This window comes from Vidua chalybeata, chromosome 15 (genome assembly GCF_026979565.1).
Source record: "Vidua chalybeata isolate OUT-0048 chromosome 15, bVidCha1 merged haplotype, whole genome shotgun sequence".
In the NCBI taxonomy this organism is placed as follows: Eukaryota; Metazoa; Chordata; class Aves; order Passeriformes; family Viduidae; genus Vidua; species Vidua chalybeata.
The window spans coordinates 7,952,985-7,977,755 of NC_071544.1; the positions used below are offsets into that span (position 1 = coordinate 7,952,985).

Consider the following 24,771-nt stretch of genomic DNA (forward strand, 5'->3'; position numbering starts at 1 on the left):
ACAATGTTGCTTAGTGCTCAACCAAAGCTTTTACTTGTTGATTCTGCACATTTGCGTAAACAATCTTTTTCTTCTCTGAAACTGATAGCTTCTGGAGATACTATTATTCAGAACACAATGCATTGCAGAGAAGCTTGTTCAAACATGTGAATTGCAGCATGGATTACTCCATGAACTACATATAGAGTATTAACAGTGCATGTATGTGAGATGCATCTGCAAGAAAACGTGCTTGTAATAAAGTTTTTTGTCTTTTCTAATTTCATAGCACTTATCAAGCAATTAAACAGTCCTGTCTGATGCTTTTGTATTGATAATCTGGGTATCTCCCAGCTCTTGTATATTATCTGTCTTTGGAACTCTGGCCTTGAAAAAACCCATTTTGTACAGGTGGAGGATTCTGCAGTGGTGCCAGCATCAGTAGCAACAATCTTGGCTGTAGGTACCCCCTGCCCACATCAGCAGCCCAACAGTGCCCAGTGGTTGGCTTTACCCAAGTGTGGACCTGCAACAGCCCCTGCTGACAGCAGTGAGCTTCAGGCATGGGAATGATCCATCACACACCTCTGATCCTGCTCTGTTTCTCCAGGATCATTCCACAACATCCACTAGTTATGTTTGTCTAAAATAAGTAAAATACATCACAGAAACAGTCACATTTCCTTTACTCTGGGCACTGATCATGCCCTGCACATTCATGGTGTTTCATGCCCCTCCAGATCTGTGTGTGCCTCACTCTCAGCGCCTCCAAATGTTTTTTCCCTTGCTCTAGCTAAAATGTCAGCAAAACATAAAATTTGTAATAGTACCAGAAACCTTCTACTCTTTCAGTTTGTGTGATATAGAGCTGGGAAGAAACAGGAGCCAAATTACAGTTCTCTTCCATCTGTTTTAGTAGATAAATGAAGAAATTTCAAATGCAGTTCAGCCCTGACTTTAGATCCTGGCCTTGTGCCTGTTTAAGCCAGAGCAGTATCTTCACCACAGTTCCTGTGTCATTTCCCACTCAAAGACAGAGAAGGTAAATTGTTTGAGCATTGCCCAAAGGAACTTTTACTTTGCTATATGCCTTCTTATTTTGTTTTATTTTAGCCCCAGGAGCTATGGAAATGGTGGCTCACACATTGCAGTGCTTGGCCTTGCACTCCCCTCAGTAATTTCTAAACCTTTTGATTGATTATTGTCATGTCTGGTAGAGAATGTGAGAACAGAAGTTTGAGTGAGCTGAGTTTCTCTCACTTCAGTGAAAATGCTGTGGGTGCTGTTGGGTGTCTCCTGCCCGTCAGGACCCGTGCAGCTCTGAGCTGGCTGCACTTTGTCCATTCCTGTGTCCAGTGGCTATGTCCCTGGGGACAGCCAGAATATGGGCATGTTGGAGAAAGACAGTGGTCATGTGGTTCCATTGTTTGCCCTGCGTAGTTTGCAGGGAACAGCTGTAATGTGACCTCAAGAAAGGCCAGTCCTGGACTACTGTGAATATCAGAATATCAAAACCTCTGTTAGCTAAGTTACTTTGCTTTCTGATGAGTATTAAAGCACACGCTGCCTGCTACATACCCAGGTTTCTCTTGTCTCGTGCATGTCCAAGGTTAAAATCAGGCCTCCCAAGCCTGTGTGCTCAGCACTTAGTTTGTCATGTTTGTGGGTAATTATGGAAGACTCCAGTCGGGCAGAAGGAAGCACATCACGTGTGAGCAGTTCAGTGAGAAATGAATGAGATTCTTGTCGAGTATTTTTGCACTCTCCCCACGCTGCCCCCGTGAAGCCTTACCTAGAAAATGTTCTTGCCATTTGGAGAGTTGGCTGAATGGTTTGTTTACTCCTTTTCATGAAACTTGATACCAGAAATCTGTAGTGAAAAACTGTGTTAGTTCAGGTGCTAATGAAGAATGGGTGCAGATGATAAGCTGTGTGGTTGGGTGTGCAGGGAACAGGCTGTGGAACTTGGGGGGAGTGTGTGCTCCTTCTCAGAAGCTTGTTCTAATTGAATGACATTATCTGAACATCTGAGAAGCTGCTAGGGAAGAAGTCTGCCAGAATTTTCTTGTTCCTACAGGAAAAATAACAGTATTACCCCTTAAGACAGACTTAAAGAAATGCCTCAAATGTCAGGACTGTGAATTGGCTTACAGTACTAACTGTGTTTCTATTTAAAGGCAGCCCAAACTGACATAGAACTTAAATAGTCAGACAGAAAAAAGTGGTTGGTTTTTTCAGTACTTAAACATATTTCAGCTGCTGTGAGTTACTGGAAATTACTCTACTTGCTCAGTAGAAAAGGAAATTGTTCTACTGACAGCATGGAGTATTAAGAAGCTCTGAAAAGGAGCATGATGGTTTCTTAACTGGGTATATTTACTAGTCACACAGGAGATGCTAATCATGAACTGCTGACCCCTTTTTTTTTTTTTTCTCATCTGTATGGATAGAGAAGACGGAGAAGAAAATATAGAGGAAACAGGGAATTTGAGAAGAAGTTGTTTTTTATATAAAAATTAAATTAAAGAGAAACTTAAGCATCAAAGCTAATACCAAGTGGCCCAGTTCTATGAAGTCCTCAGCATCCTCACTAGGGTTTGAAGGTTTTCAGTGCCAAAGCCTTGAGCCTTGCTAAAGGATATTCATGCTGGGAGAAAAGAGATCACAAGAGCAGGAAAGACCCCAGTGTTAGATCTGTGTCATGTATGTATATATTTGTCTGTGTCAGACAAAATACACATATCTGTATATTTGAAAATATACCCTGGTGCCTTCATTTGCTCTCATGGCTCTGAGTGTGTGAGCACCTGTCTCAACTCACAGTAATCAGGATACCACAAAGCAGAAACCTGCCTGCCTTGCTCAGCTGCTGTCTGTGAGAGAAGGACTTCGGTGTTTCCCCCAGCTGCTTCGTAGATCAGAACCATGTTGCTAGGATTTTTGTGATTTTGGGGGCTGATAGATGCTGTATAAATAAAAGCATTTTGGAGTTGCCCTGTGGTCAGGTTACAAAGGTACATATGCCAGTGTAGTTGGAAGCAGTTGTATGATGCTGCTGTGATTACATACATACAATTTACAGGGTGTAATGGTTTTGTGGGCATGGTGGTATTTGGCCAAAGGTTGGACTTGATGATCTTGGAGGACTTTTCCAACAGTGATACTGTGATTCATTTTGCTTGGGATTTTCTGTTACTTCTAGTGTTCTTCCTCATTGTCATGCCCTGTTTGGTGCTCTGCTATGGGAACTTGAATTTACTCACGTGCACTCATACACAGAAGAAGAAGAGAATTAAAGCCCATCTTGCTTTCCCTTCTGTTCTTCTGCTCTCTTCTTAGTGTCTTCTAAGGCCTGCAGTGCTGCCTCTCCTCTCTGAAGGGTTCCCCTGGGTGCTGTGCTGTCCCTTCCTCCTCCTGCTGCAAGCAGAGGTGTGCATCCTGTTTGGGGTTACTGTTGCGTCACATCAAGTGATGTGCATGAGCAGGAAAAGGGGAAAGGGAAACGAAAAGCAAAGGGAGCAATTACTTTGCCAACAGCTCCTTTAGAAAGACCATGATAAAACAACCCAGTCCATAAAGTCCCGGTGGCATTGACAGCTCTTGCTGTCCAGCACTTGAGCCTTTCTTTCCCCTTGATGCAGTGGAATAAATAGCTTTGTGTGTTTCTGTGGCTGGTTCACAGCAGGTTACCTGCAGCACTAGGCTTCTTTGGGTTCCACATTTTAAGGATGCTCACGTGGGCAGACTGAAATCTGCTGGCAAGCTGTGGTGGCTGGGAGTGTCCGGAATTATGTTTGCATCAATTTGGTTACTACCAGCAAAGAGGGGTTTATTGAATATACACTAAATATACATATGTATCTTGATTAAGTACAGCCTCTCCCAGTAGAACAACATGGGTTTTATCAAGTGATTCTGTTGATTCTGTCAGGCAGAGCTGGTTTGGACTGTGTGTTCCAGCTCAGTTCTGTGATAAGGAAGGTGTGTGTTTGGAGTGAGTTCCAGTGCTGATACCCAGGGAGGGCATGTTGAGCTGAACCTGCAGTTTTCTTTATCACAGACAGATTTTAGCAGTAAGAAAAGCTCTGAGGCATGTAAGGGCTATGTTCAGCTGATGCTCAAAGCTGCCATGTTTCTGTCATAAGGGGTTCTCAGTAATACTTGACCAGTTCAGTCTCTGTGCTGTGGAAAATCCCTCTAGACAGATAATTTTATTGAAGAGCTTAGGCAATGTCCAGTCCTACCCTGTATTTTCCATTCCTACCATTCTTGGAAACCCAAAACCCTGAGCATGTAGTGAGGCTTAGAAAACTGAAAGGGATGGCAGAAAGCCTGAGGGTACAGAGCTCCTTGCAGCAGTGAGCAAACCCAGTAGAGCACTTTGTTAAGCTTGGTTTAAAGGTTGAGCGGGCCTTAGTTGATAGCTGAATGCATTTTTACATGTTCTTCTGTTTTGGGGAATCAAAGCATTTAAGACCTCACAGTTAAGGTGCATTTGCTTGAAAGTGCCAGGCTGCTCCAATATTCTGATAGCCTATATATTTTTGTCCAATATGAATGAAGTTGTGGCTTGTTCAAGCATCTGATTTTTATTTGTCCTCATGTCCTCATGAGTTACATAAAAGTGAAGGCAACCAATGTCTTTAGTGTCTGCTCCATATAAATCTACCTGAAATAGTTTCAGGTCACCTTTACATGCTTAATTTGGAAAACAGTTGAGCAGCATGACTCTTGCCTTGGAGAATTAAGCAGTCTAGGCTCCTCACAGGAGTCTTGGGGCTCTTGCAATATCTGCACAAATCAAGATCTCATCCTTTCTGCAAGTTAAGTAGGGGCCTGTTTGACTCGTGGAGCCAGTAAGGGAGGGATGTTCAGTGCATGGGTTGGAGCCAAGTTGGAAAAGTCTTCCCTCCTGAAAAGCAGCTGTGGGATAGACCCAGTTCACCTAAATATTCAGTAGAGTTATTTGGCAGATGTATGAAATCATTCCTAATTGTTTCTGGTTCAGAGCCTGGCAATAGTTTTGAAATGCAGTGTAGGGGTTTTGAGGGTTTTGACATTTAGGGGTTTTGAGGGTTAACTAAAGGGATGGGTTAAAGTCTTCTGGGCTTATGGCAGCAGGTAACCACTTTGTGTGCAGAAAAATTGCAGAACTGGGCCACATCAGACATTTGAAGGTGTTGGAGGATGCTTAGATGGCAGGTGACAACACTGGTGTCAGGCAGTTGTTGATTCATGTGGAGTATCAATCATTAGGACTTGTGGGGTGTTGATATTAATGAGCATCACATACAGATAGGGCAGCCTGGGATTTCATTCCATAGGTATGAATTTCTTATACTTGCTTGTATAATCATCCTCTGTCTTTAGTTTGCAGTTGTTCCTGTGTAACTGAGATGGGGTTTTGGTGAAAGCTGATGGGGGCAATAAGGCTGAGTCAGCACTGTGCTTAGGCATGTGCTGTAAGTCTGGAAGTGGTTTGACTGTTCCCAATGAACCCACTGATGTGTTTAGCTCTAGGCATTTGTTTTAAGCAAGTTGTAAAATCTACATGAATGAGGAGGATGAGACTACAAGCACACAATGTTTAAAATCAAATGTTTAGAGGGTTGTATTCGTCAGGAAAAAAGTGTTTGGCATTTAATGCATTTCAGTGACATATTGAGCTTAAATGTCACCTGCATGGGAAAAATTATCATCATCTATTAATTTTATGTGACTGTCTTGATAAATGACCTGGTAACATAGCAAGCTAAAGTTTGCTGTGGTCCTCTACATACAACCCCAGGCTTTGGGCTGAGAGCAGCATCTTGGGATTATCCCTACGTCAAACCTTGTTTGAACTGAGTACGTATAAATAATTGTCCGCCAGCTTTTCCTATTACAAGCATACACAGTTTGTGAAATTGGTTTACCATGTCCTGAAAATTTCTTTGATATTTTTAAAGCCTGTTGCTATGGGAACCAGACCCCATAACAGAAAAGCTTTTTGGTTCTAAGGAGGCCAAGAAATTCACTTAACAACAAGAATAAAGCCACAGAAAAATAGCTTGTATTCTTTTTCCAAAAGCAAACAAACAAACCCCAGAAGAAACCCTGATATCCTGAAGCAGCTTGGACCTGGATTACCAGATGGAAGGGGACACTCTGCTCTCAGGGCTTCAGAGCCTGGCCAGGGAGCTCACCCTGGACACATGCACTGGTCCTGGCTCTTACAGGCGAGAGTAATCAGGGAATTCACAAGCACCTTTCTCTGAAATAATTCACATGTCTCTTTTCCCTTTTTTTTTTTTTTCGATATGGAAAGGTTGAAATGATGTGATGGATTGGTTTATGGGCAAGAAAACACAAGTTTTGCTTCTCAGAACTGGATGTCCCCTTTGTGCTTTGCTAATACAGAAACTGGCAGAACAGGCATTACTTTGACGTTGGGACTTGCAGCCCTTTTTCCTTGTGTCTCATGACTGAGTGAATCAACACCTAATTAAAGTCACATGAGGGACAGAGTAAAATGCTGTTCAGGCACTGATCCCTGTGAATCTTTGGAGAATAACTATGTACCTCTGTCTTCCTCCTTTTCCAAGCAACCCCGAACAGCTGTAGCTCTGCCTTTTTTCTTCTTTTTTTTTTTTTTCTTCCCAGAGAAAAGAATAGCATGTAGACCTCAGCTAAAGAAATGCAGCCTGTGCAGATAAATGAGATCTGGGGTAGGGGGAAGGAAGACCAGGGAGTTCTCAACATAATCTTGAGGAATTGGAGTGATTTGAGTTTGTGCTAGGGATTATTTAGCTTAAAGCCTGAAAGTATAGTCCTTGTCCATTTGACACTCCTGGAAATTTAACTGAGAATGTGAACGTTGGGCAAGGAAGTTGGGAGTGATCTGTGGGCTTTCTTGGTATTTTTAATATTAGCTGTAATTTTACCACTTGTGGCTTGTTATGAAGGTCCATAACAATTGCTTTCCATCTCTGAGTGACAAATACTTGTGTGGAGATTTATTAGGCTCTCAATTATCACTCGGTCACAAGTGCAGCCACCTTAATCAATTACAGGACCGTGGCTTACTGCCAAGGAATGCTGCAAGCCCCATGCTGCCTTGCCTGCGCTGGATGACTTTCACCACCAAGGCCGTATTTTTTCCCCCTTATAAAACTCACAAAACAAGTATTGCAGGATGTTTTAATCAGCATAAGCAGATGTCTCCCTGCACGCCGACGGTCGCGCGCAGGGCTGTGCAGCAGGTGCAGTGTCTGCAGCCAGAGGCTTGGTGGCTGTCATGTGCTGGCACTGGAGGTACCAGTGGTTTGGGCACTCCATGGAGTGGCATCTCCAGGCTGGAGGTATCCTGGCTACCTGCAGCCAGGCCAGGGGGTTTCAAGGTGGAAAAAGCAGGCTCTGGGCAGATGCCCTGGCAGGGACCCACTATATCCTGGCACCCTTAGCACAGCATCACCCACCCTGGTACAGCTCACAGCTTAAAAAGCATGACATAAAAAAATTGCCGCTGTTTACATGCTAGTCTTTTAGCCTTTAAAAACGTATTTATTTTTAGATGTATCTATCTGATTTAAAAAAGAGCTTATTTAGATGTGTTTGCTTGGTGCAAGAATCAGCTGACATGTCAGGCACAGCTAGAGCACACCAGCAGGTTGGTTATGCACCTTGCAGCTTTTCTTTTAACATCTCCTGAAGTAATAGATTGAAAATCTCAGTTTTCAGCAGTGCAAAAAGAATAAAACTGCCGTAGTCCTTATGGTTTATGAGATGTGCTTGAAAATAAAAGCCTTAAAGACACTCTAAGCTGAAGATAAATAAAGGAAATTCAATATTTGTCTATTAAAAAATTGAAAATGTTAGAAGTATTCAACCAAAGTACCCTTATTCCATCAGGAATCTTTCAAGGGTTTATTATTAATATTATTAATATTGGTGTTGATAACAGTAGTGGAGCCTTAGTGATTCCTCTAAGATGTCTTCATTTTCATGACAAGAGAGGTCTTGCAGTCAACCTTGACTCTTGTTTGTCTTTTCTCTTTATTGTCTCATCTCGTGATATTCACAATTTCCAAAATAAAAAGCATCAATTCACCATTAATTTCCCTAAGCAAACTTTGCAGTTGATAAATCCGAGCTTGTGAGCTTGATTTTGTTTTGTCAGGTTAGTTTTGTGTGTGGATTTAAGGATTGTTGAACCTCTCGTGACATCTCCAGAGCTGCACAGCACAAAGGAGAGAACACAGACTGCCCCCCATAACCCTCCTCTGCATTACATAATTCTGGGTGATTTTAGCAGAGTCTTTATTTCCAACAACTATGCTATTTCCAACTATGTTCATCAAAAGCAATTTGTAATGGAACTTTTTTTCTCCCCAACTTTTCATTAAACACACACAACACTGAGCTATTTACACTTAATTTTTAATAGCTACAGCAGAAGAGTCTGCTCTGCACGCCCGAGTGTGCACAATAAAATAACTGTTTGGCAGGGGGAAAATGCCCTGTTGTCTTGCAGTACCAGTTGGTATTATGGAGGTTTGTTTGGTGTCTTATACTAGATTGCAACTGGAAATGCAATACAAATTGAACACCAATGTTTCAGTAGCCTAACCATGTATCAGATTTTTGCTTTGATAGTTATTTTTATTTCCAGCATTTTTATCAGGACATGAAAAATTACAGCAGTAGATAGGCAATCTGCTGAGGTCTCCATGTTCTTAAAAGAGAGATAATTGCTTCATGCCTTACCCTCCAAGAGTGCTCATAGGCAGATTTGTAGTTGCTGATGCTCCTTTACAATGCTGGTAGAGACAGTTTATTCCAGTCATGAGACCTTGTGCTGGTAGTGAGAATCCTGTGTATGAAGAGTTTATAAACTTGTTGATTTTTTTTTTTTAATCTCATATCAAAGGCGCTTTTTTCAGCATTTAACAATCTGGTTTCCTTTAAAGAATAGAGGACCCAGGTTTTGAAACTCCTGAGGGCTGCTTGCAGTGATCTTTCTCATTTTTTGGGCTCTTGCTGACCTTTGGCTGGGCTTATGTTTCTGTGTGCAGGTTTGTCTACATGCTCCAGGTATGTATGGAAGGTTCATGCTTTAACATCTGTGCTCTTCCTCTCCAGCAGTGAGATTTTTTTTTTTTTTTGCAGGGATACAAAAATGCACAGAAAGCACATTTTTTTAGAAGTCTAGCTCAGTGGTAATCCTACTAAGGCAAGTATTTTGTAGAAAAAATTGTATCCAAGTATTTCTAGTCAGATTTCAAATAAAATCCTAATTGGTTTTCTCTCTTTTCATCTAGTGTGGCTTCTAGCTCCTACCTTCGTGCATTACTAAGCAATAAATATTTCTTGGCTCAGTCACTGGCTCTTTGTTGTGTGCGTTTACAACATGTGTGAGGGAAGCCTTTCTTTAGAGGAAAGACTGAAAAAACTTGTTAAGGCAGTGAAGACCGAAAATTAATTATTTCATTACTCTTTAGCCTGTGGTTGGAGCAAACTCTGTTGTCTGCTTGGTTTGAAATCGGATTATATGTACTCAAAAGGTGCATATGAGCCTTTGCATTGGTTTTAAGTGTTATCAGAAATGCCTTTGTCTACAGTGAAGGAAGTGGTTATTTTTGGTGCTGTTTGGTTTTGAAGGTTGTTTCAGTTTCTGTGTGTTTCAGAACATGCCCCCCACCCAGTTGGGCATGGGGGTCTGCAGAGGGTCCACTGGGCTCTGGGCTGCTGAATGTGGTTGAACACCATCATCCACATCCTTCCCATGTGCAGCTGGGTGGATGTACCTGGATACTGAAATATCTCCCTGGCAGGTGATGGGCTATTGCAGGAGATTTGATAACTTCAGTTTTTTGAGTTTGAGTGTTTTTCTGAGGCAGAGTAATATCATCAGCTTTGTTTTTCAAGCTCAAATTTTAGACACAAAAAAAAAGGAAAGCCTTCACCTTTCAAGGAGAGGTCTGGATATACACCTAGAGAAGAGGATGGTGCATATCTCATGTTAAAGATGCTCCAGTGTTTTCTTGGATATGGGAGTGGTGGCAGTGTGTATAAACAAACATTGAATATCTGAATTCCTTCCTCAAGCAATAAATATTCACTGATCTGGCTAAAGCACTGTTTACTCTCTGTACAATTTGAGTCTGTGTCTATTTGCAGAGAAATTCCTTCCAGTATTTTTCCTGGTCAGTTGTTGGATGGAGGCTGGGTCAGCTTTCAAAGCACTCCTTTTAATACGCATCAGGTTACCCTGATGTAAAATGGAAATCTTAGATGTTACTCCTGTAAATAAATGTTTACATAATACAAGGCACTTCTCAGCATTGCATATCTAAGAAAAAAGGTCACTTTTGACATCAGTAACCTTTAGAGAGTGGTGCCTTTGCCACACAGGTAAAGAAAGTTACTGTGCACTGCACATTCCTTCACTAGATCAAGAAGGTAGCTAGGAATGGTCAGATGTTACTGCTTTTGTCTCCTAAAGTTTGGCATTTTAAGCTGTAAAGGCAGGATTTGTGCTTAAGGCATGAATCTTGTATCCAGCACATGCCCAGTTTTGCTCATGTGAATAATTCCACTGAATTCCCTAGCACTAGTCATATATGAAAAGCCAAGTCTATAATGTATGTGTTTGTGGCATCAGGGCCTCAATTCTTCATTTCTAAATGAGAAACTTCCTGTAAAGCATGGTAACAAAAGATAATGGTTTTGTCTCTCTTTAGTTTTGCTGCTTTTATGTCAAAACACTTGTCCAGCGCCAAACATAAAAATATTACCATCCTGTAAAACAGCGACAAAACCATTGTAGTGGCAAGAGATTAAGGATTTCTCCCTGAACTTAACCCATGAGATGTGTAGCAGAACAGGGAGCTTTGTGTTCTGCTTTGGAATCCATTCCAGATTGTATGGGATTGTATGGTCTTGGAACCAAAGTCCATGAACAGGTGCACCAGTTCACCCACTCTGTGATACAGGGGAGCCATCAATATCATTGGGTTGTGGGATGCAGTGGAATGGGAGATCCTGATGATAAATCTATTTTTGCTGCTTATGTATTTAAAATATTGGCAGAACTTGTAGGTTTTCAGACACTGGGAGAAAAAACACAAAGTAGGAACTATGATGCTGTAGCCTTCTGCCATCATGTATTACCTGAGTTTTATCCAAAGATCATACAGAATTAATAGTATGAGTGATTAGCCCCACTGATGCCTGTGACAAGACTAGATGGCTTTTAATGTGCATTGCATTTTTGAACGCCCAATTCCTTCTTCACTTCCCTGTCTGTCTGTCTCGTTCCTCCCCCACAGTTCAGAGATAAAAGCTTGTCAAATAGTTCTTTGATATTTAATGTTTGTTAAAACGCACTTTGCTGTTGTGAGGTCTGGGTACCCTTCCAAGCATGACCCGGGTTACCGCCGGAGCACAATCAGGAAACCTTGTTTACAGCCACCAGGCTTGGTCGGGTTTTCTTTCAGCGCATTATTTTGAGTATTTAATTTTTTTCCCCTCTGTGGCCATCCAATTGTCTTGCATCTGCCCGCTCCTTCCCGTGTAATATTAATGAGCCCTGGCTGAGCGCACAGTGCGCTCTTTGTTCGGAGCGGGGAGGGGGCGCGGCACCGGGCGGGATGCGGGAGTCGCGCCGCAGAGGCAGCGGCGAGCGGGGGCGGCCGGGGGCTCCTCGTTCCTCTTCCCCGCCGAGCCCCTGCCTGGAGGAGCGCTCCGAAGCCGCTGCGGAGGGAGGGCCGGAGCGCGGGGTGTCGCCGGGGCTGGCGGCCGCAGGTGGCCCGCGGTGACAGCTGTGTCACATGATGGCTGTCAGCGCGGGCTCGGCCACCCGCGCGCCCGGCCTCCGCCAGCGGCGTCCCGCCGCTCCCAGGAATGTGAGGGCTGGGGGTGCCGCCGGCGAGGAGGCCGCCCTGCTTCGCCCCCCCGTTCCTCGCCGAGCGGGCTGAATTCCCGGCGGCCGCGGGTGCCCGGGCACTCGGTCATGAGCCGGAGCCGGGAGCGCGGTGGCGGACGGCAGGCGGATGGATGGCACTGACAGGTCCGGGCCGGCGCTGCCAGGGCAGCGCTTGGCTTCCCCCTGAATGACACTGATCTTCTCTGCAGCGAGCCCTGGAAGAGGCGAAGGAGCGGAGAAGACGGGCGCTCTTTCCTCGAGCAGAAATCCCAGGCTGTGCAGAATTGTGGGGCAGGATTTGGGTTATGAAACTCCGGGGCAGCGCAAACGCAGCCGGGTGCAAACCCCGACACTGCTGTCCTTAAGGTGGTTTCTGTGCTCCTGTTGCTAGGATTAAGGCTTTGCGTTGCAGCATGGAGAGTCTTTTGTTTGAGTTAAATTCAGACCTCTTGATATGTCACCTGACAGTCTTGTGGTTTTGGATGAATATGGCTCATTGCTATTATTAACCTGAGTTGGCAGCCAGGCACAACAGGAGTTTATAGGGATTTTGAAAAGTGGAACTGCTCGGGGGACAAAGATGCTTCCCAGGTATGGTCACTGCACAGTTCTTGAGATAATTTTAATTATTTGAAAGCTTATTATTTTCCCTGTGATGAAAATATTTCTTTTCCAGAGATGTGAATCCTCTAGGGATTGTTTTTTATTATTCTCACTATAATTTTATGCTAAAAGGATGCAAATTTTTTTGCCTGAATTGGTTCTGTCTTGTAACTTTGCAAAGGGAAGTGCAGTCTGCTTGAATAATGTAATTTTGTTCAGTGCTAGTGAATTTACCTGAAAGGAGCTGTGTCTCATTTGTGTCTGGTTTTAATTAAAAATATTTCAAGAGAGCATGAAACTTGTGTGTGTGTATGTGCATATATTTGCTTGCATACATGTACCTAAATCAGCTAAAACCTGAACAGGTACTTTTTGAAATGGCCTAAATGAAGTAGTCCCAAAAATATTTTATGAAATATTAACGGTGATTGTAAATTCTGCAAGTGAATGTGCAGAATGTGAATTGCGAAGTTATTCAACACACTACACAGCTTTAACAAAATCTTCCCACCCATTTATTTTCAGTATAATACTCCAGATTATGATTACTGTGTTGACTAGGCTGCACCTAACCTGTCAATGTTATGTCTTTTTGCTTGTGGAAAAGCATCTGGCTCATGTATTAGAGTATAAATTAGGTATCTTAATGAGAGTCAAGTGACTCTCATTAGAAGGGAGAAAAAATGAAAACAAACTAAAGTCAGCTTCATATACAGATAAAGAATTGGACAGAGCCAAGGAGCTTGGCAGGCAGTTGAAGTTCAGGTCCAAGTTTGTTATACCTGTGAAATACCTGGCTGATGTACTTTGTTCCTGGTGTACAATATGTACTTAGTATAGGCAGCACGAGTTTCCTGGAGCTCAAGAAGCGTGTCTATTCCAGGTGAGGATTGCTAAGCTGGTAAATAATGAGACTGACTTAGAGATGGAGCAGGGAGCTGACCTCCACAGTGCTGCAGTGCCTGTGGACATGTCACCCTCTTTCAAGAGATGAAAAGCAGGAGGCTTTTGTGTTTTAAAGAAACATTATTTCCATGGGATAAACCTGAAACATGTCGCCACTGCAAGCAGTCAAGGGTACTTGTCCCTGAGATGATCCACCATCTATCTATTCTTCAGTGCTACCCAGAACCCAGGTCCTGTGACTTCTGTGAAAGCCCAGCTGAGGTCACCGTGGCAGAGGGCACAGTCACCCGGGGCGCTGGGCGAGCTCCTTCGCAATCCAGCCTCGAGGGCTCCCTGCCTGCCCTGGCCGAGGCACCAACGCTGCTTTTCTGTGCAGAATCAGCAAGTGCTCACCACCACAGTCACACAGCCCTGACATGACCTCAGCTCTTGTAAGGACAAATGTCTTGCAATTTTTTTTCTAAGTATAGGCCCCGTAGTTTCTCTACTTTAGGGAACTTTCTTCCTCCTTGCAGCCTTATGGTTGTGTTATGTCACCAGCACTTAAACGGAATCTCTTTCTTGAAATGCCAGCTTTGCAAATCAGCCACGCAGCCTGGATCGTCCTTGTCTTGTGAATCCTGAGAAAGTTCTTTTGTGTTTCAGGTGCTCTTGTTAAATAAATAAATAACCTGCCCATGCCTCTAAGAGGAGATGGTCTTCCAAAGCTGCAGGCATCATTAATACACATTACAGTTCTGTTTTCATTGTTTCCAAATTAGTTGTGATCTTTCAGAATGGTCTGTGCAGCTGTTTTGTGCAATAATGGTCAAATAATAAGTGAACTACTAAAATGCAGCAGGAAGGTATTAAAGTATGTACAAACCCTCCCCATTAATCCTATATTCTCAAATTTTGTTGTATCTTCTCAAAGCCAAAAGAAAAAATCTAATAAGAGATAATAGAAATCTGCAGGCATTTGGGCAGAAGAAGAGAATTCCTGGTTGGAAGAGTCATCTCAGGGCTGAGAGGAGTGTGATAGGATGGTTGGACTTCGTTCTGGACTTGATGACCCTTCCCTGTAGCAAAGTAACTGCAGGATCCCATATACTGGGCTGTGTAGGTACAGGTGAGTGTGCTTTGATGTGGCTGTACATCTCCATGGAACGTGGAGATAATCTGAAATCCCGGTGCACTCAGTGGAACAGTCTCATATTTACAATGTTAGCTCTTCATGACAGATGCAGCCTCTGTTGAAGGCTTGTGTAGTAGAAGTTGGCTGGGTCTAAGCACCACTGAAGCAAAGATAATACCTGGAGAATCATCCGCAGGTGCTGGAAATGAGCTCTGGAATCCCTGTGCCTCTGTTCTGATGCTCATCTAGCAGGAGTGAAGGAAGATGTTCCCTTCTGCCAGAGCCTGCAAGGGGAGCATGGGACAAGGTGGGCCTGTCTGCTCTGTCACCCTTTAAAAAGGTGCTAACATGTAAACCATGCAGAACAGATAAGCTGGCATAAACTATAAATATCATTTGCGTAGATGCATTTAAAAATAGTCCCAAGTGATTCATCACCAGGCAATTTTTATAACTATGGGTAACATGATGTAGGAAAACAATAGTTTGACTGATAGTTTCAACTTACTTTTTACATGTTTTGTCCTATTCTGGTTTTGAGCAACCTTACTTTTTAGAAAACTCTTTTCCAGTTCCTACCTGTTTAATATCTCAATCATTTTGCTTCAGTTGCTTTACTTTAAGATTTATAAAGTACCTGTTTTTATTAAAAAGTAACCAGATACTATCTAAGCCATGTTAATATAAACAGTTTTAAAAGTAGTGTCAGCCAGGAGAGAAGATAATACTAAGCTAAACCTTTAATGTAATGAAGTGTTCATGTTTTAGGTGGGAATGAGGAGGAAGGAATGTACTGGGATTCAATTACAGGGGAAAATACTGTATTTTAATTGTTGGAGTGGTAACAAAGGATTTCTGTGTCTTTTGTGTCATCTATTAAAACTTGCACAGAGTGAAATAATACCAATTTACAGCCATTCAGTTCTTGCTGAGAAACATTGATGGTGGTAGTAAACTCCAGGAACACAAGAAAATTCATCCTTAGAGAGCAGTTGGAATTCTGGATTGCTGTGAATCTCTGTAGTAGAGGTGTCAGGAGGCATGGAATGGATTTGTAAATGTAAGCTACAGGTAATATTCCTGGTGACCGAAGGTAAAAAAGGCAGAAAAGCAGAAAAGACGAAAAAAGGGAAGAGCTGAACAACAGTAGGTCTTAAGTGTGAATATGCATTAAAATACTATTTTTCAGATCTTGGTTTCATTGTTGCTAGTTTCTGATAATTCCATCATTAATCATAGGAAATTTTCCCTTTCTCTCCCAAATAATTCCTTTTCTTTTGCACTCTGTACTTGTGTGAGTGTCTGTGCAGGGGCATTGAATCAGATGCCCTCCAGAAGACCCTTCCAACCTCAACCAGTCTGTCGTGGTGTGAGAGCTGGGCTTTGTTTCTAAAACATCCCATACAGCATTTATATGTCAACGGATTTCCACTCCATGTAGGTATTTTTGGACATCTCATTCTAGAGCAATCCCCGGTTGTGTAGTGGAGATCTCCACAGGAGCAGAGTCCTGCTCAGAAGGAGTTTGTTTGTCACCAGTTTTTCTCTTGCTCCATGCCCAAACACGCAGCACTGTGTGACAAAGTCACAAACACTTCTACTGGTGAAAGGTATTTGGGGTTTTCTTGGTGGTAGTTCTTACGGGTTTTTTTGCCCTGGGTAATTTTGGGGTTTTTCTTTAGATCTAATAAGTTTCAAGGAAAGATCAAAGAGTGGCAGATAGGTGATGCGGGGAAAAGTCCTCATTAAGAAACTGTCATTTCCAGGGCAGTGTGGGAAATGGAGACTCACCTTTCATTATCATTGCTAGAACATTTGATTCTATGTCTCCTGGTTTTCCTGTAGGAATCTTAAGAAAACATCAGTTAAATGTCAAAGTTAGTTTCCATTTATAAACAGAACTAATTATATTCGGAAGATCTAGGTCAGTTTTCATCTGCCTGAAGAGGAGTGCTGGAGTGCTGCCCTGTTATATTTGTTTTGAGAATGCCTCTTGCATGCAGGAATTTTATGTTTCTGGGGATAATCTATTCAGATATCAAGCTTAACGGTATTTTAAATCTGCTAACAACAAAAGCAGAGCTCTGTGTCCTGCTTCCCCCTCACTGGTGGGGGTGAGTTGGAGGTGCCAGGCTGCCTTCTGTTTACTGTCTGTCTGAATGAACTTTCCCCCAGCTCTCTGAAAGGCTCTTCTGGTTTGGGAAGTGGCCTGCTATTGCCAGGGAATGTTTTTCCAAGGCTGAAATGTGCTTAAGGATGCTATTATATAACAGAGATAGCGCTTCTTTGGAATTATCACAAATTATGATGGATAATAGCTACTAAATGCTTGTCTAGAGAAAGTTAAAATGTCATGTGAAGAAGCTGAGAAGTAAACAAGCTCTTGTTACTTTCATCAAATACGTTTCTGAATACAGCAAGAGTTTTATATTTAGCTTTCTCTCGTCTTAGTGTGTAATCTGTTCTTGGAGCTTTTTATAAGTAGACTTTCCTAAGATCTGGAACAGCTATTGCCTTCTTTGCCAGTAATTTCAAAGTCAAATATCAAAAGTACTAGGTAATGGAAGACATGCTTTTGTCTGAGTGTGCAGGAAATTCAAACGCGTTGCAAGGGTGGAGCAAGCAATAGCACCCTTTTGGCAAGCAAGTCATTGTTATTGTCACACAGTTTCTTTATAGGAACTACAGTGGCCTATCTGGAAAAAATGTTTGTTTCTGGACTTCCACTGATTTAGCTTTAATATATGGAGGCTGTTCCTCCAGGAAGCCAGTTTATCCAGTGGTCCTCCTCACTTCTAGCCAAAGTCAAGCTCTTGGCAGTTACCATCCCCAGCTTTAGTGCCTTTTGTACTTCTCAGTTGGTAACACCCCAGGCATGTGTCAAACTAGGGGCTTTGTTTTCTTACATTTTCTGAAATGCAAAATGGGGTTAATTAGGAGAGGCTCTGGTAAGTGTAAGCTTGGCTCTGAGTTCGTCACTGTGCTTGGGTTTTGGTACAGAATTTGCTCAGTTTGGTATCTGCATTTCATGTGGGTATTTGATGCTGCGGGTAACACTTGGCTTTAGGTGCCCAAATGAGAGGCTCTTTGCCCCCAAATCTAGACATGAAGTTATTTCAGCTCAGGTTGCTCAAGGTTTTCTTTCTTGTAATAAGTTGATTTGGACATTTGTTGCACACCATCTTCTCTGCAGCTTCTGTTTTTCTCTCTTGTTGCTAAATGATGGGGATGGGCAGATTAGGAAATAGATTCCATCTCAGGAGAATGTGTAACTGTATGTCTTGATGCTTAGTTTCACCTCATTGGGACTACACTAGCTGTAAAACTTGTGTATCTATACTGAGGAGCCTTAAAAGCTTTTGATAGGTGATGATGGCTTTGGTGATCAAATGGATTTTCTGCTGTTACAGAACTTGTTGGTCACATAAAATGTGGGTACAGAGCAGGAAACCCTTTGGATGCTGAGTTAGAGAGGAAATTTTACTGTTGTCTTGGAGTCTAACATGTCAGGTTTAACCTATGTTATGGGTGTCGTTTTGCTGAAATGCATGTACAGATTATTCCAAATTGGGAATCTGTATCCTTCATTAATGGCTGGAAAGTTCCAGTGCCTTGTTTCTGGCTTCTTGAAGTTCATGCTAACGCTGCTTGCCTAAAAGCCAAGAATAAGGAAGACAGAATTTCACTTGATCTAGGAAATGGCTTGTAAACTAGCTGAAAGATGATCCCTGGTGGTTTCATAGATACAGCAGGTATCTTGTTTCCTATCTTCCAAGAATTGAGATGGTGTCAGTGAAAATGGATTCCCAAGCCAAGAGATGACAATGCTTGCTGGGCTTTAAAGTGATGGCTGGCTTTTCAAAGTGAAAATTTAAGATGGTGACTACAAAGCATCCGTAAAGAGAATATTATGGAATGGTTTCCAAGCCTGATCCCTGCAAGTTCTCCCTTTGAGACCTCCTCTGGATTAGTGGCACTAGGGAAGGTTCTGAGGCTTCAGGAAAGCTGCTTCCCTTGGAAACCAGTTTGGGAATAGATGTGTTAGGACTGCTTTGTGTGGTTTGCTGACCATGCCCTTGAGTCACAGTGGCTTATGTGGAGAGAACCAGGTGGTTCTCTCAAACCACCCTGTGATTATTCATCTTGGGGTTTTTGTGTCTTTAAACACAAAAGCTGAGTTCTGTGACGTTGATTTTAGATAGCTGGCACTTGAAAACATCACAAGACAGAGCAAAAGATCTATTAATGCTGCACACATCATTTTGTGTAGTTGTAGAGGAATGGTGCAGTTTATGACAGTGTAGTTTGGCACACGTAGGGGAAAGAAAAGAAAACAAAGGCCGTAGTTCTGGCTACAGGATCAAAGGGTTTGATGAAATGGCATTGAATTTGCTGGACTCTGTTTTAATCAAATTGTATATACAGGTAATGTAAAAAGAGCAGTGTAATAACGAGTTGTGGTAATTGATCCTTCTGCTCTTTTCTTTTTCAATTAAAGCTGGCCTCTGCCGGAGTTTGACCCAAGCCAGATCCGACTGATCGTGTATCAGGACTGTGAAAGAAGAGGACGGAATGTCTTATTTGATTCCAGTGCTAAAAGAAAAATAGAGGATGTTTCAGTGTCGGTAAGTATTTTGCTAATTTACATGTTTATAGTTGTTTATAGTTTACATGTTTATAGTTGTACTTTTTCAAATGGCCAAGTTGATAAATTGCATATGTTCAGTTTTATTCACATTTGCATTTAAACCTTGGTTATATTCTGGGCTGTATTTAAATGCTTGTTAAATTGCAAATTATTGAGGCTTCAGTGGTTTCACTCTTACCAGCTTTAAATACTATAGTGATATCTTTATTCCGGGATTTATTTACTTTCTGCTCTTTCAGTGAGAAGGATTCCTTCTTGGGGCTGCAGCAAGCAATGCTGGGGATTGAAACAGGGCCTGAACTGGGATTTAGAGATCTAGTTTTGTGCCATGGTGGGGTCTGCATTCTTAATCAGAAGGTCTCCCCAAGCTCTCTCGTGTCCTGTTTGCTTAACTTTGTCAATTGTTGTTTGCATGCTTTGCTGACAGTTTTTTCACACAAAGTTACTTGAAAACTCTGTTTTTCCTTTTGGCATGATTTGCATGGTAATCTATTAATTGAAACTGAAATGGATGCGGTCAGATGAGGATACTTCCTTCTAAGGGCTCTGGATAGAAGATTAATTTCTGGACACAGTGCTACTGAAAGTGGTGGTGTGAGGCTGGACAACTTAGTTCGCTGCTTTGAGCTTCCTTTTCACCATTTCTAAAAACATTCACAAATAATTTTAAGCTCTGCAAGCAGAAAGCATGGTGTGAATTAAAATTAATGATTCCAGTTGCTTTTACCTATAGGACTTATGGAGGTCCTTCTGTAAGCAGGAGTACACAAAATAACACATTACTCCCAAGCCCTGGTTTTCCTATTGGGTATTGGAGTACAGCAAGAAGATTTTTCATCCAGCTTTCCAAACTCTTCCAGCCTGTTGCCAGCCTGATGCTCTTAACCTTGGTCTCAAGTGTTGTGTCCAATATCCAAACCTCTGGATTCTGTGTCTTACCAGGCATGAACTTCCAAGCTTCTCCATTGCTTACTCCAGTGCTTTTATAGCCATGAGTCAAGATCCCAATTTCCTATTTTTTATAGAGAATTTGTGAAATAAAGCAAGCTTCACAAATGTTAAAAAAATGCATCTTTCTTTTTTATTTAAACTTGTTAGAATGGTTCTGTTAGTTCCTGTTCTTCCTGGTGTTCTTGCCAGGAAACCAGGTTTTTAAAGACAGGAGATCTTTAGAAGTGGTTTATTGGTATGAATTGCTGGCTGTACTTACCACTATTACTTCATTAATAAAAATGACTTACAGTATAAATCCTCTTGTCAGATTTAAATTAATTTCTTGAAAGTCTGAAACGTTTTTAAGGTAGTTGTGCACTTGCCCACTAAGCTCATTGACTGTGGCATCTCAACAGCAACAGGATAAATGACTGATAATGGAGCTGATATGGTTCCATCTTAATCTTCCCTTTTTCTTTGCTAAAGGGGAGGGAAACAGCTGTAGTCATCATCTCCATGAGAGACTAGTGGAGGAAAAGCCTTTCCAGGGCATTTGAAATACCCAGAAGTCATCTGTAGGAACTTGATACATTTGTTTTTCATAGTATAAGGATTCTTTGAAAGTGGATATATTGAAACATTTGCTTGCCATGTACCTGCTTACTCCAGCATTCAGATAATGTCATGTCAGGCAAAACTTTTCTCATAAAACAAAAATTTGCAGGTGAAAGCAGGCAGGAGAGTCTTCGGCTGGGCTTGATGTGAGCTCAGTGTGGGTTTGTGCCATGAGCAGGATGTACTGGCCATTTTCAAGGAATTGCATTGTTCCTTTCTCGCGCTATTTATTGTGATTTTCATTAGCAAAGACACACCCTGCCTATACAAAGCCAGATCTTGGCTCTAAGCACATTCCAAGGCACTCTTGCCCTTTTGCAGCCAGCCATGTGTGGGCTGGGCACTCTCTGTTCTGAAAGGGTATCTGTTCAGCACCCCACTTTTTGTGCAAGGCTTTCTGCATCTCTTCCCCCTCACCCCCCATTTCCTAATGGGATTTATACCTCTGGATTACAAATAACACCGGGGAGACATTTGCAAGAGTGCCTGGCAGTGGCCAGAGTGTTCTGGTTCAAGTCAAAGCAGTCTAACACAGAGAATCAAGAGGGTTTCACTTTGCTTTATGGTGCTGTGCTCTTCAGTTCCCATTTTCTGTTGTTTATCAGACATGAAAGCATTAAGAGTTGTATGCCTGCAGCAAGGTGAGATGTATTTTGGTCTGTTTTATATGTATAATCTCTACATATGTTAAAAGTTGTGTGTGGTGGGCTGAGGTTGAACACGGCTCAGGCATTTGAATTCTGTAAGGGAGAGTGTGGTCATAAAATTTAAGGAGCATCAGGGAAAATGTTTGCAGACGCAGATGTTTCAAGAAATAAAACAGTAAGCTGTGGATTTTTGATCAGTGGAAATTGCTGAGTTTGTGCTCACACCAAGCTGGGCTCTCATTAATAAAGTATTACTAGGTTCATCTTACCCGTGAGGGAAATGTGGCTATAATACAAATAAGGACCTTTTGTTTTCATTGGATATTAATTCAGCCTCTTCATGACTTCAGTAAAGGTAAATATTAAGTAGACAAGTATTTGGGGAGAGTTTTGCACAGCAGGACACTGAAGGCAGTCAAGAGTTTGCAGTGTGGCCATGGCAATATTTTAATTGCTCAGGAGAAGTCATGATTTCCCCAGCCTCGCTAGAGTTAAACTTGGCGAGGGGAGCTGAGCAGCAGCCTGGTGATGGAGGAGGGCTGGGGCCGTTCCCAACACCGGGAATGTTGGCCCAAGGCTGTGCCAGGCGGAGATCTGCCTCAGGCAGCTGTGGGCACTTTGCATGTGGGAGGCAGAGAGATCCCCTTTGTGAGTCCTATACCTTTTTTGGTGCTAAGCAGGAGAGGTCCTTCCCCAGCTTTCCAGGGGATGGGCTATTGATCAGCTGGGCTCTGGAAGCAGAGGGGAAAGGCTGCTGTCTCCCGAGCATCAGAAAATTGTGTGAGTTCTGTCAGGGTATCCCAGGAGGAGAGTGGCTGCCCCTTCCAGCCCTGTGGCACTAGGTCATGAGCAAATGCATCAGAACAGCCATTTGCACACTGAATGTACCAGGGCAGCGTGTGGTATGAGGAAGAGGCATTACTGATGGCTTTACTGAACAGCCTCTGTCCCCACCCAAGCATCCACATCCCTTGGATTTTTGGGCATCAGAGAACATCTATGGGGGTTCTTTGGTTCTTTCTTCAAAGAACCCAAGCTTGTGGGTTTAAGCCACTGTCTCCTCTAGAGAGTTATTTTTTTTTATTCCTCATAGCAGTAAGTATCTAATTTCTAATGAGACTCTGTTACTTGGTGTGCAGGTGATAATGTTACACCCTCTGACTGGTTTCTGCTGTTAGACTCTGTTCTGTGCTCATCTGCTCCTTTTGCTCTGACACCTCCTCTCCTGCTCTCTGCTCCCAGGTGCCATCAGCCCCGCTCTCCTCCCTGTGCCGTGGGCTATACCGAGTTGAGCTGTGTGTGAACACAGGTGTGCTCCTCAAAAAACTGTGGCACCAGGCCTCCTTTGAATTTCAAATAAGCACAACAAGCAGCTCCTTTTCCTGCTTAAGGTGCAGCAGCCAGGTGGCCCAGCCAGTGCTGGGCTGTCAGCCTCAGCTCTGCCTTTGCCTGTGCTTGGTTGGCTTCCCAACCTTGACACTGCATCCATACTCAGCTCATGCTAAGGCTGGCCTGTGTTTTACTGTGTGGTGCAGGAATTATGTCCCTATAACTGCCACTGTGCAAAGGCCAGCTGAAGTATGAGGAGCTTGCCTCCAAGGGCTGGTAATTGATTGGGATAAGGATGCCACGGGAATGGTGCCACAAGGGAGGAGGGGGGAGTGAAGTAAAGAAGAAGCTGAAAAGGGGAACCTTGGATCATGGCTTCCTTGGAGCAGGCAAAGTGAGTTCAGAGACAGGGATTAACTGTCTCATTTCAATGCTCATTTTCCTTTCTGTTTTGTCCAGTGGGGATTTATGACAAGAGAGTGGTTAACACTGGGGATCTGGCTGGAAAGAGGTGCTGATGGGACATGTAAGAGCTAAAAGATTTCCTAAGTTTAAAGATCAGCCTAGAGGAATACAGGGATGAAGGAGGATTGTCAAGGGAGCATGAGGAAGAGGAGGGAGGAAAAAAAGGCAGGACCCAAACTGCACTGTGCTGAGCAGAGAGCTAGAGTTTGGGCATGTGGTAGAAAAGGGGAAAGACAAGGAATTGGAGAAGGGCAGTGACTTGTAACCAGGACATAGAGGCAGAATAAAGTTTTCAGAAATAGCATTTGTTTTGGTTTTCTGAAGAAATGAGAGACCTGGGGTGCAGAATTTGAGATGTAGAGGAGCAATAGTGAAGTTAAATTTGGAGAATGGAAAGTTCACCTCTTCCACTAGTTTTCTTTATCTTTGAATAATTTCAGTAAAAGGTCATATGATACTTGATCTCCTTCAGCAGCAATTTCTTTTACTCTGAATGTCATATTTATCCCAAAGTAGAGAAATGGCATGTTGTTTGAAACAAGCCTGGATTAGCCACATGTTCTAATATACTTCAGCACTGGATAAATGTTGAACAGCAAATTGCTTTGAGGGATTAGTAATTGGATAGTGAGCCTTTTGCTTTTAGGTGAGTTGTGTGAAATGGAGACTCTGGACTCTGTCTGGCTCTCAGGACAGGTTTCAGTGAGCGAAGTGGAGCAGATGGATAAAGCTGTAAGCACAGAGATCAAGTCCCACCTTCTTAGCTCACTCAGCTTATTCTCTCTATAAACAGACATGGAAAAATACTAGTGGAGTAAGGGAGCATGGGGTTGTTTTGACTTCTTTCACTGACCTCTGAGTAATAGAGGAACTCAGCAACTGTAGAAATGAAGATTGCAGCACTTGGCAGCTGCATTTTAAGAAAGATATCTGCATTTTTACATGAGCACTTGAAGGGGAGGAATGAGTGCCTGTTCAGGTTACTCCCATGTGTTAGGTGGATGCATACATTTCATTGCACCTACAGACCAACTCATATTAATACAGCAAAAGAGTTATTTTATCTGTTTTGAATTTTTTTTTTTTTTATTCTGGAAAGCCTGTTTTGAAAATGAGGAACAGAGCTCTTGAAGAGTAGCAACTTTGCTTGGAAATAGAGATTTCTCTATCACTGCCAGCACAGTGGTATTTGAGCACCTGCTGTTGCAGAGGTAAAAAAGAGTAAAGCATACGATGACATTTCTTTTCCCTTCTGTCACTCACTCACAGCCCTAACACACCTGCACAGGCTTTGATTTAGTTCAACACACCAGGCTCCTTTCAACTTTCTTGTTATCCCCAAAGCAAAACCTGCCCAGCAGAAATTCCTCTTCCTATTCACAGCACTGGGCATGTTTTTCCCACTTGCTGAGGAGAATAGAGAGTTTGTGTCAAAGAGTTAAAAGTCTTTGCTGACAGATGTGGAGAAAAGAGACTCCAGAAGAGGAACTGAGGAAGAAAATGACTTTGTACCGTGTACCCTATAAAGACATTTTACTTTTTCTTCAGAACTACCTGATAGGTCTCCAAGACTTTCAGCAAACGATGACCTCTGATGTCAGAACTGCCAGAAGTCTTTGGAGCTGGG

The 24,771-nt window shown here is 42.6% G+C and overlaps 1 protein-coding gene across 3 annotated transcripts in view; it reads left to right on the forward strand.

The window, feature by feature from the left end:
• The window catches only part of FNIP1 (folliculin interacting protein 1), a 64,167-nt gene that overhangs the window by 7,698 nt on the left and 31,698 nt on the right, over positions 1-24,771 (forward strand). For 2 of the 3 annotated variants that reach the window (XM_053956318.1, XM_053956320.1), the window contains exon 2: positions 19,006-19,132. In XM_053956318.1, the coding sequence (XP_053812293.1) occupies positions 19,006-19,132 (127 nt within the window). Of the gene's footprint in view, positions 1-11,684; positions 12,476-19,005; positions 19,133-24,771 lie in introns of those variants that run through there. The other variant, XM_053956319.1, reaches the window with a different exon arrangement.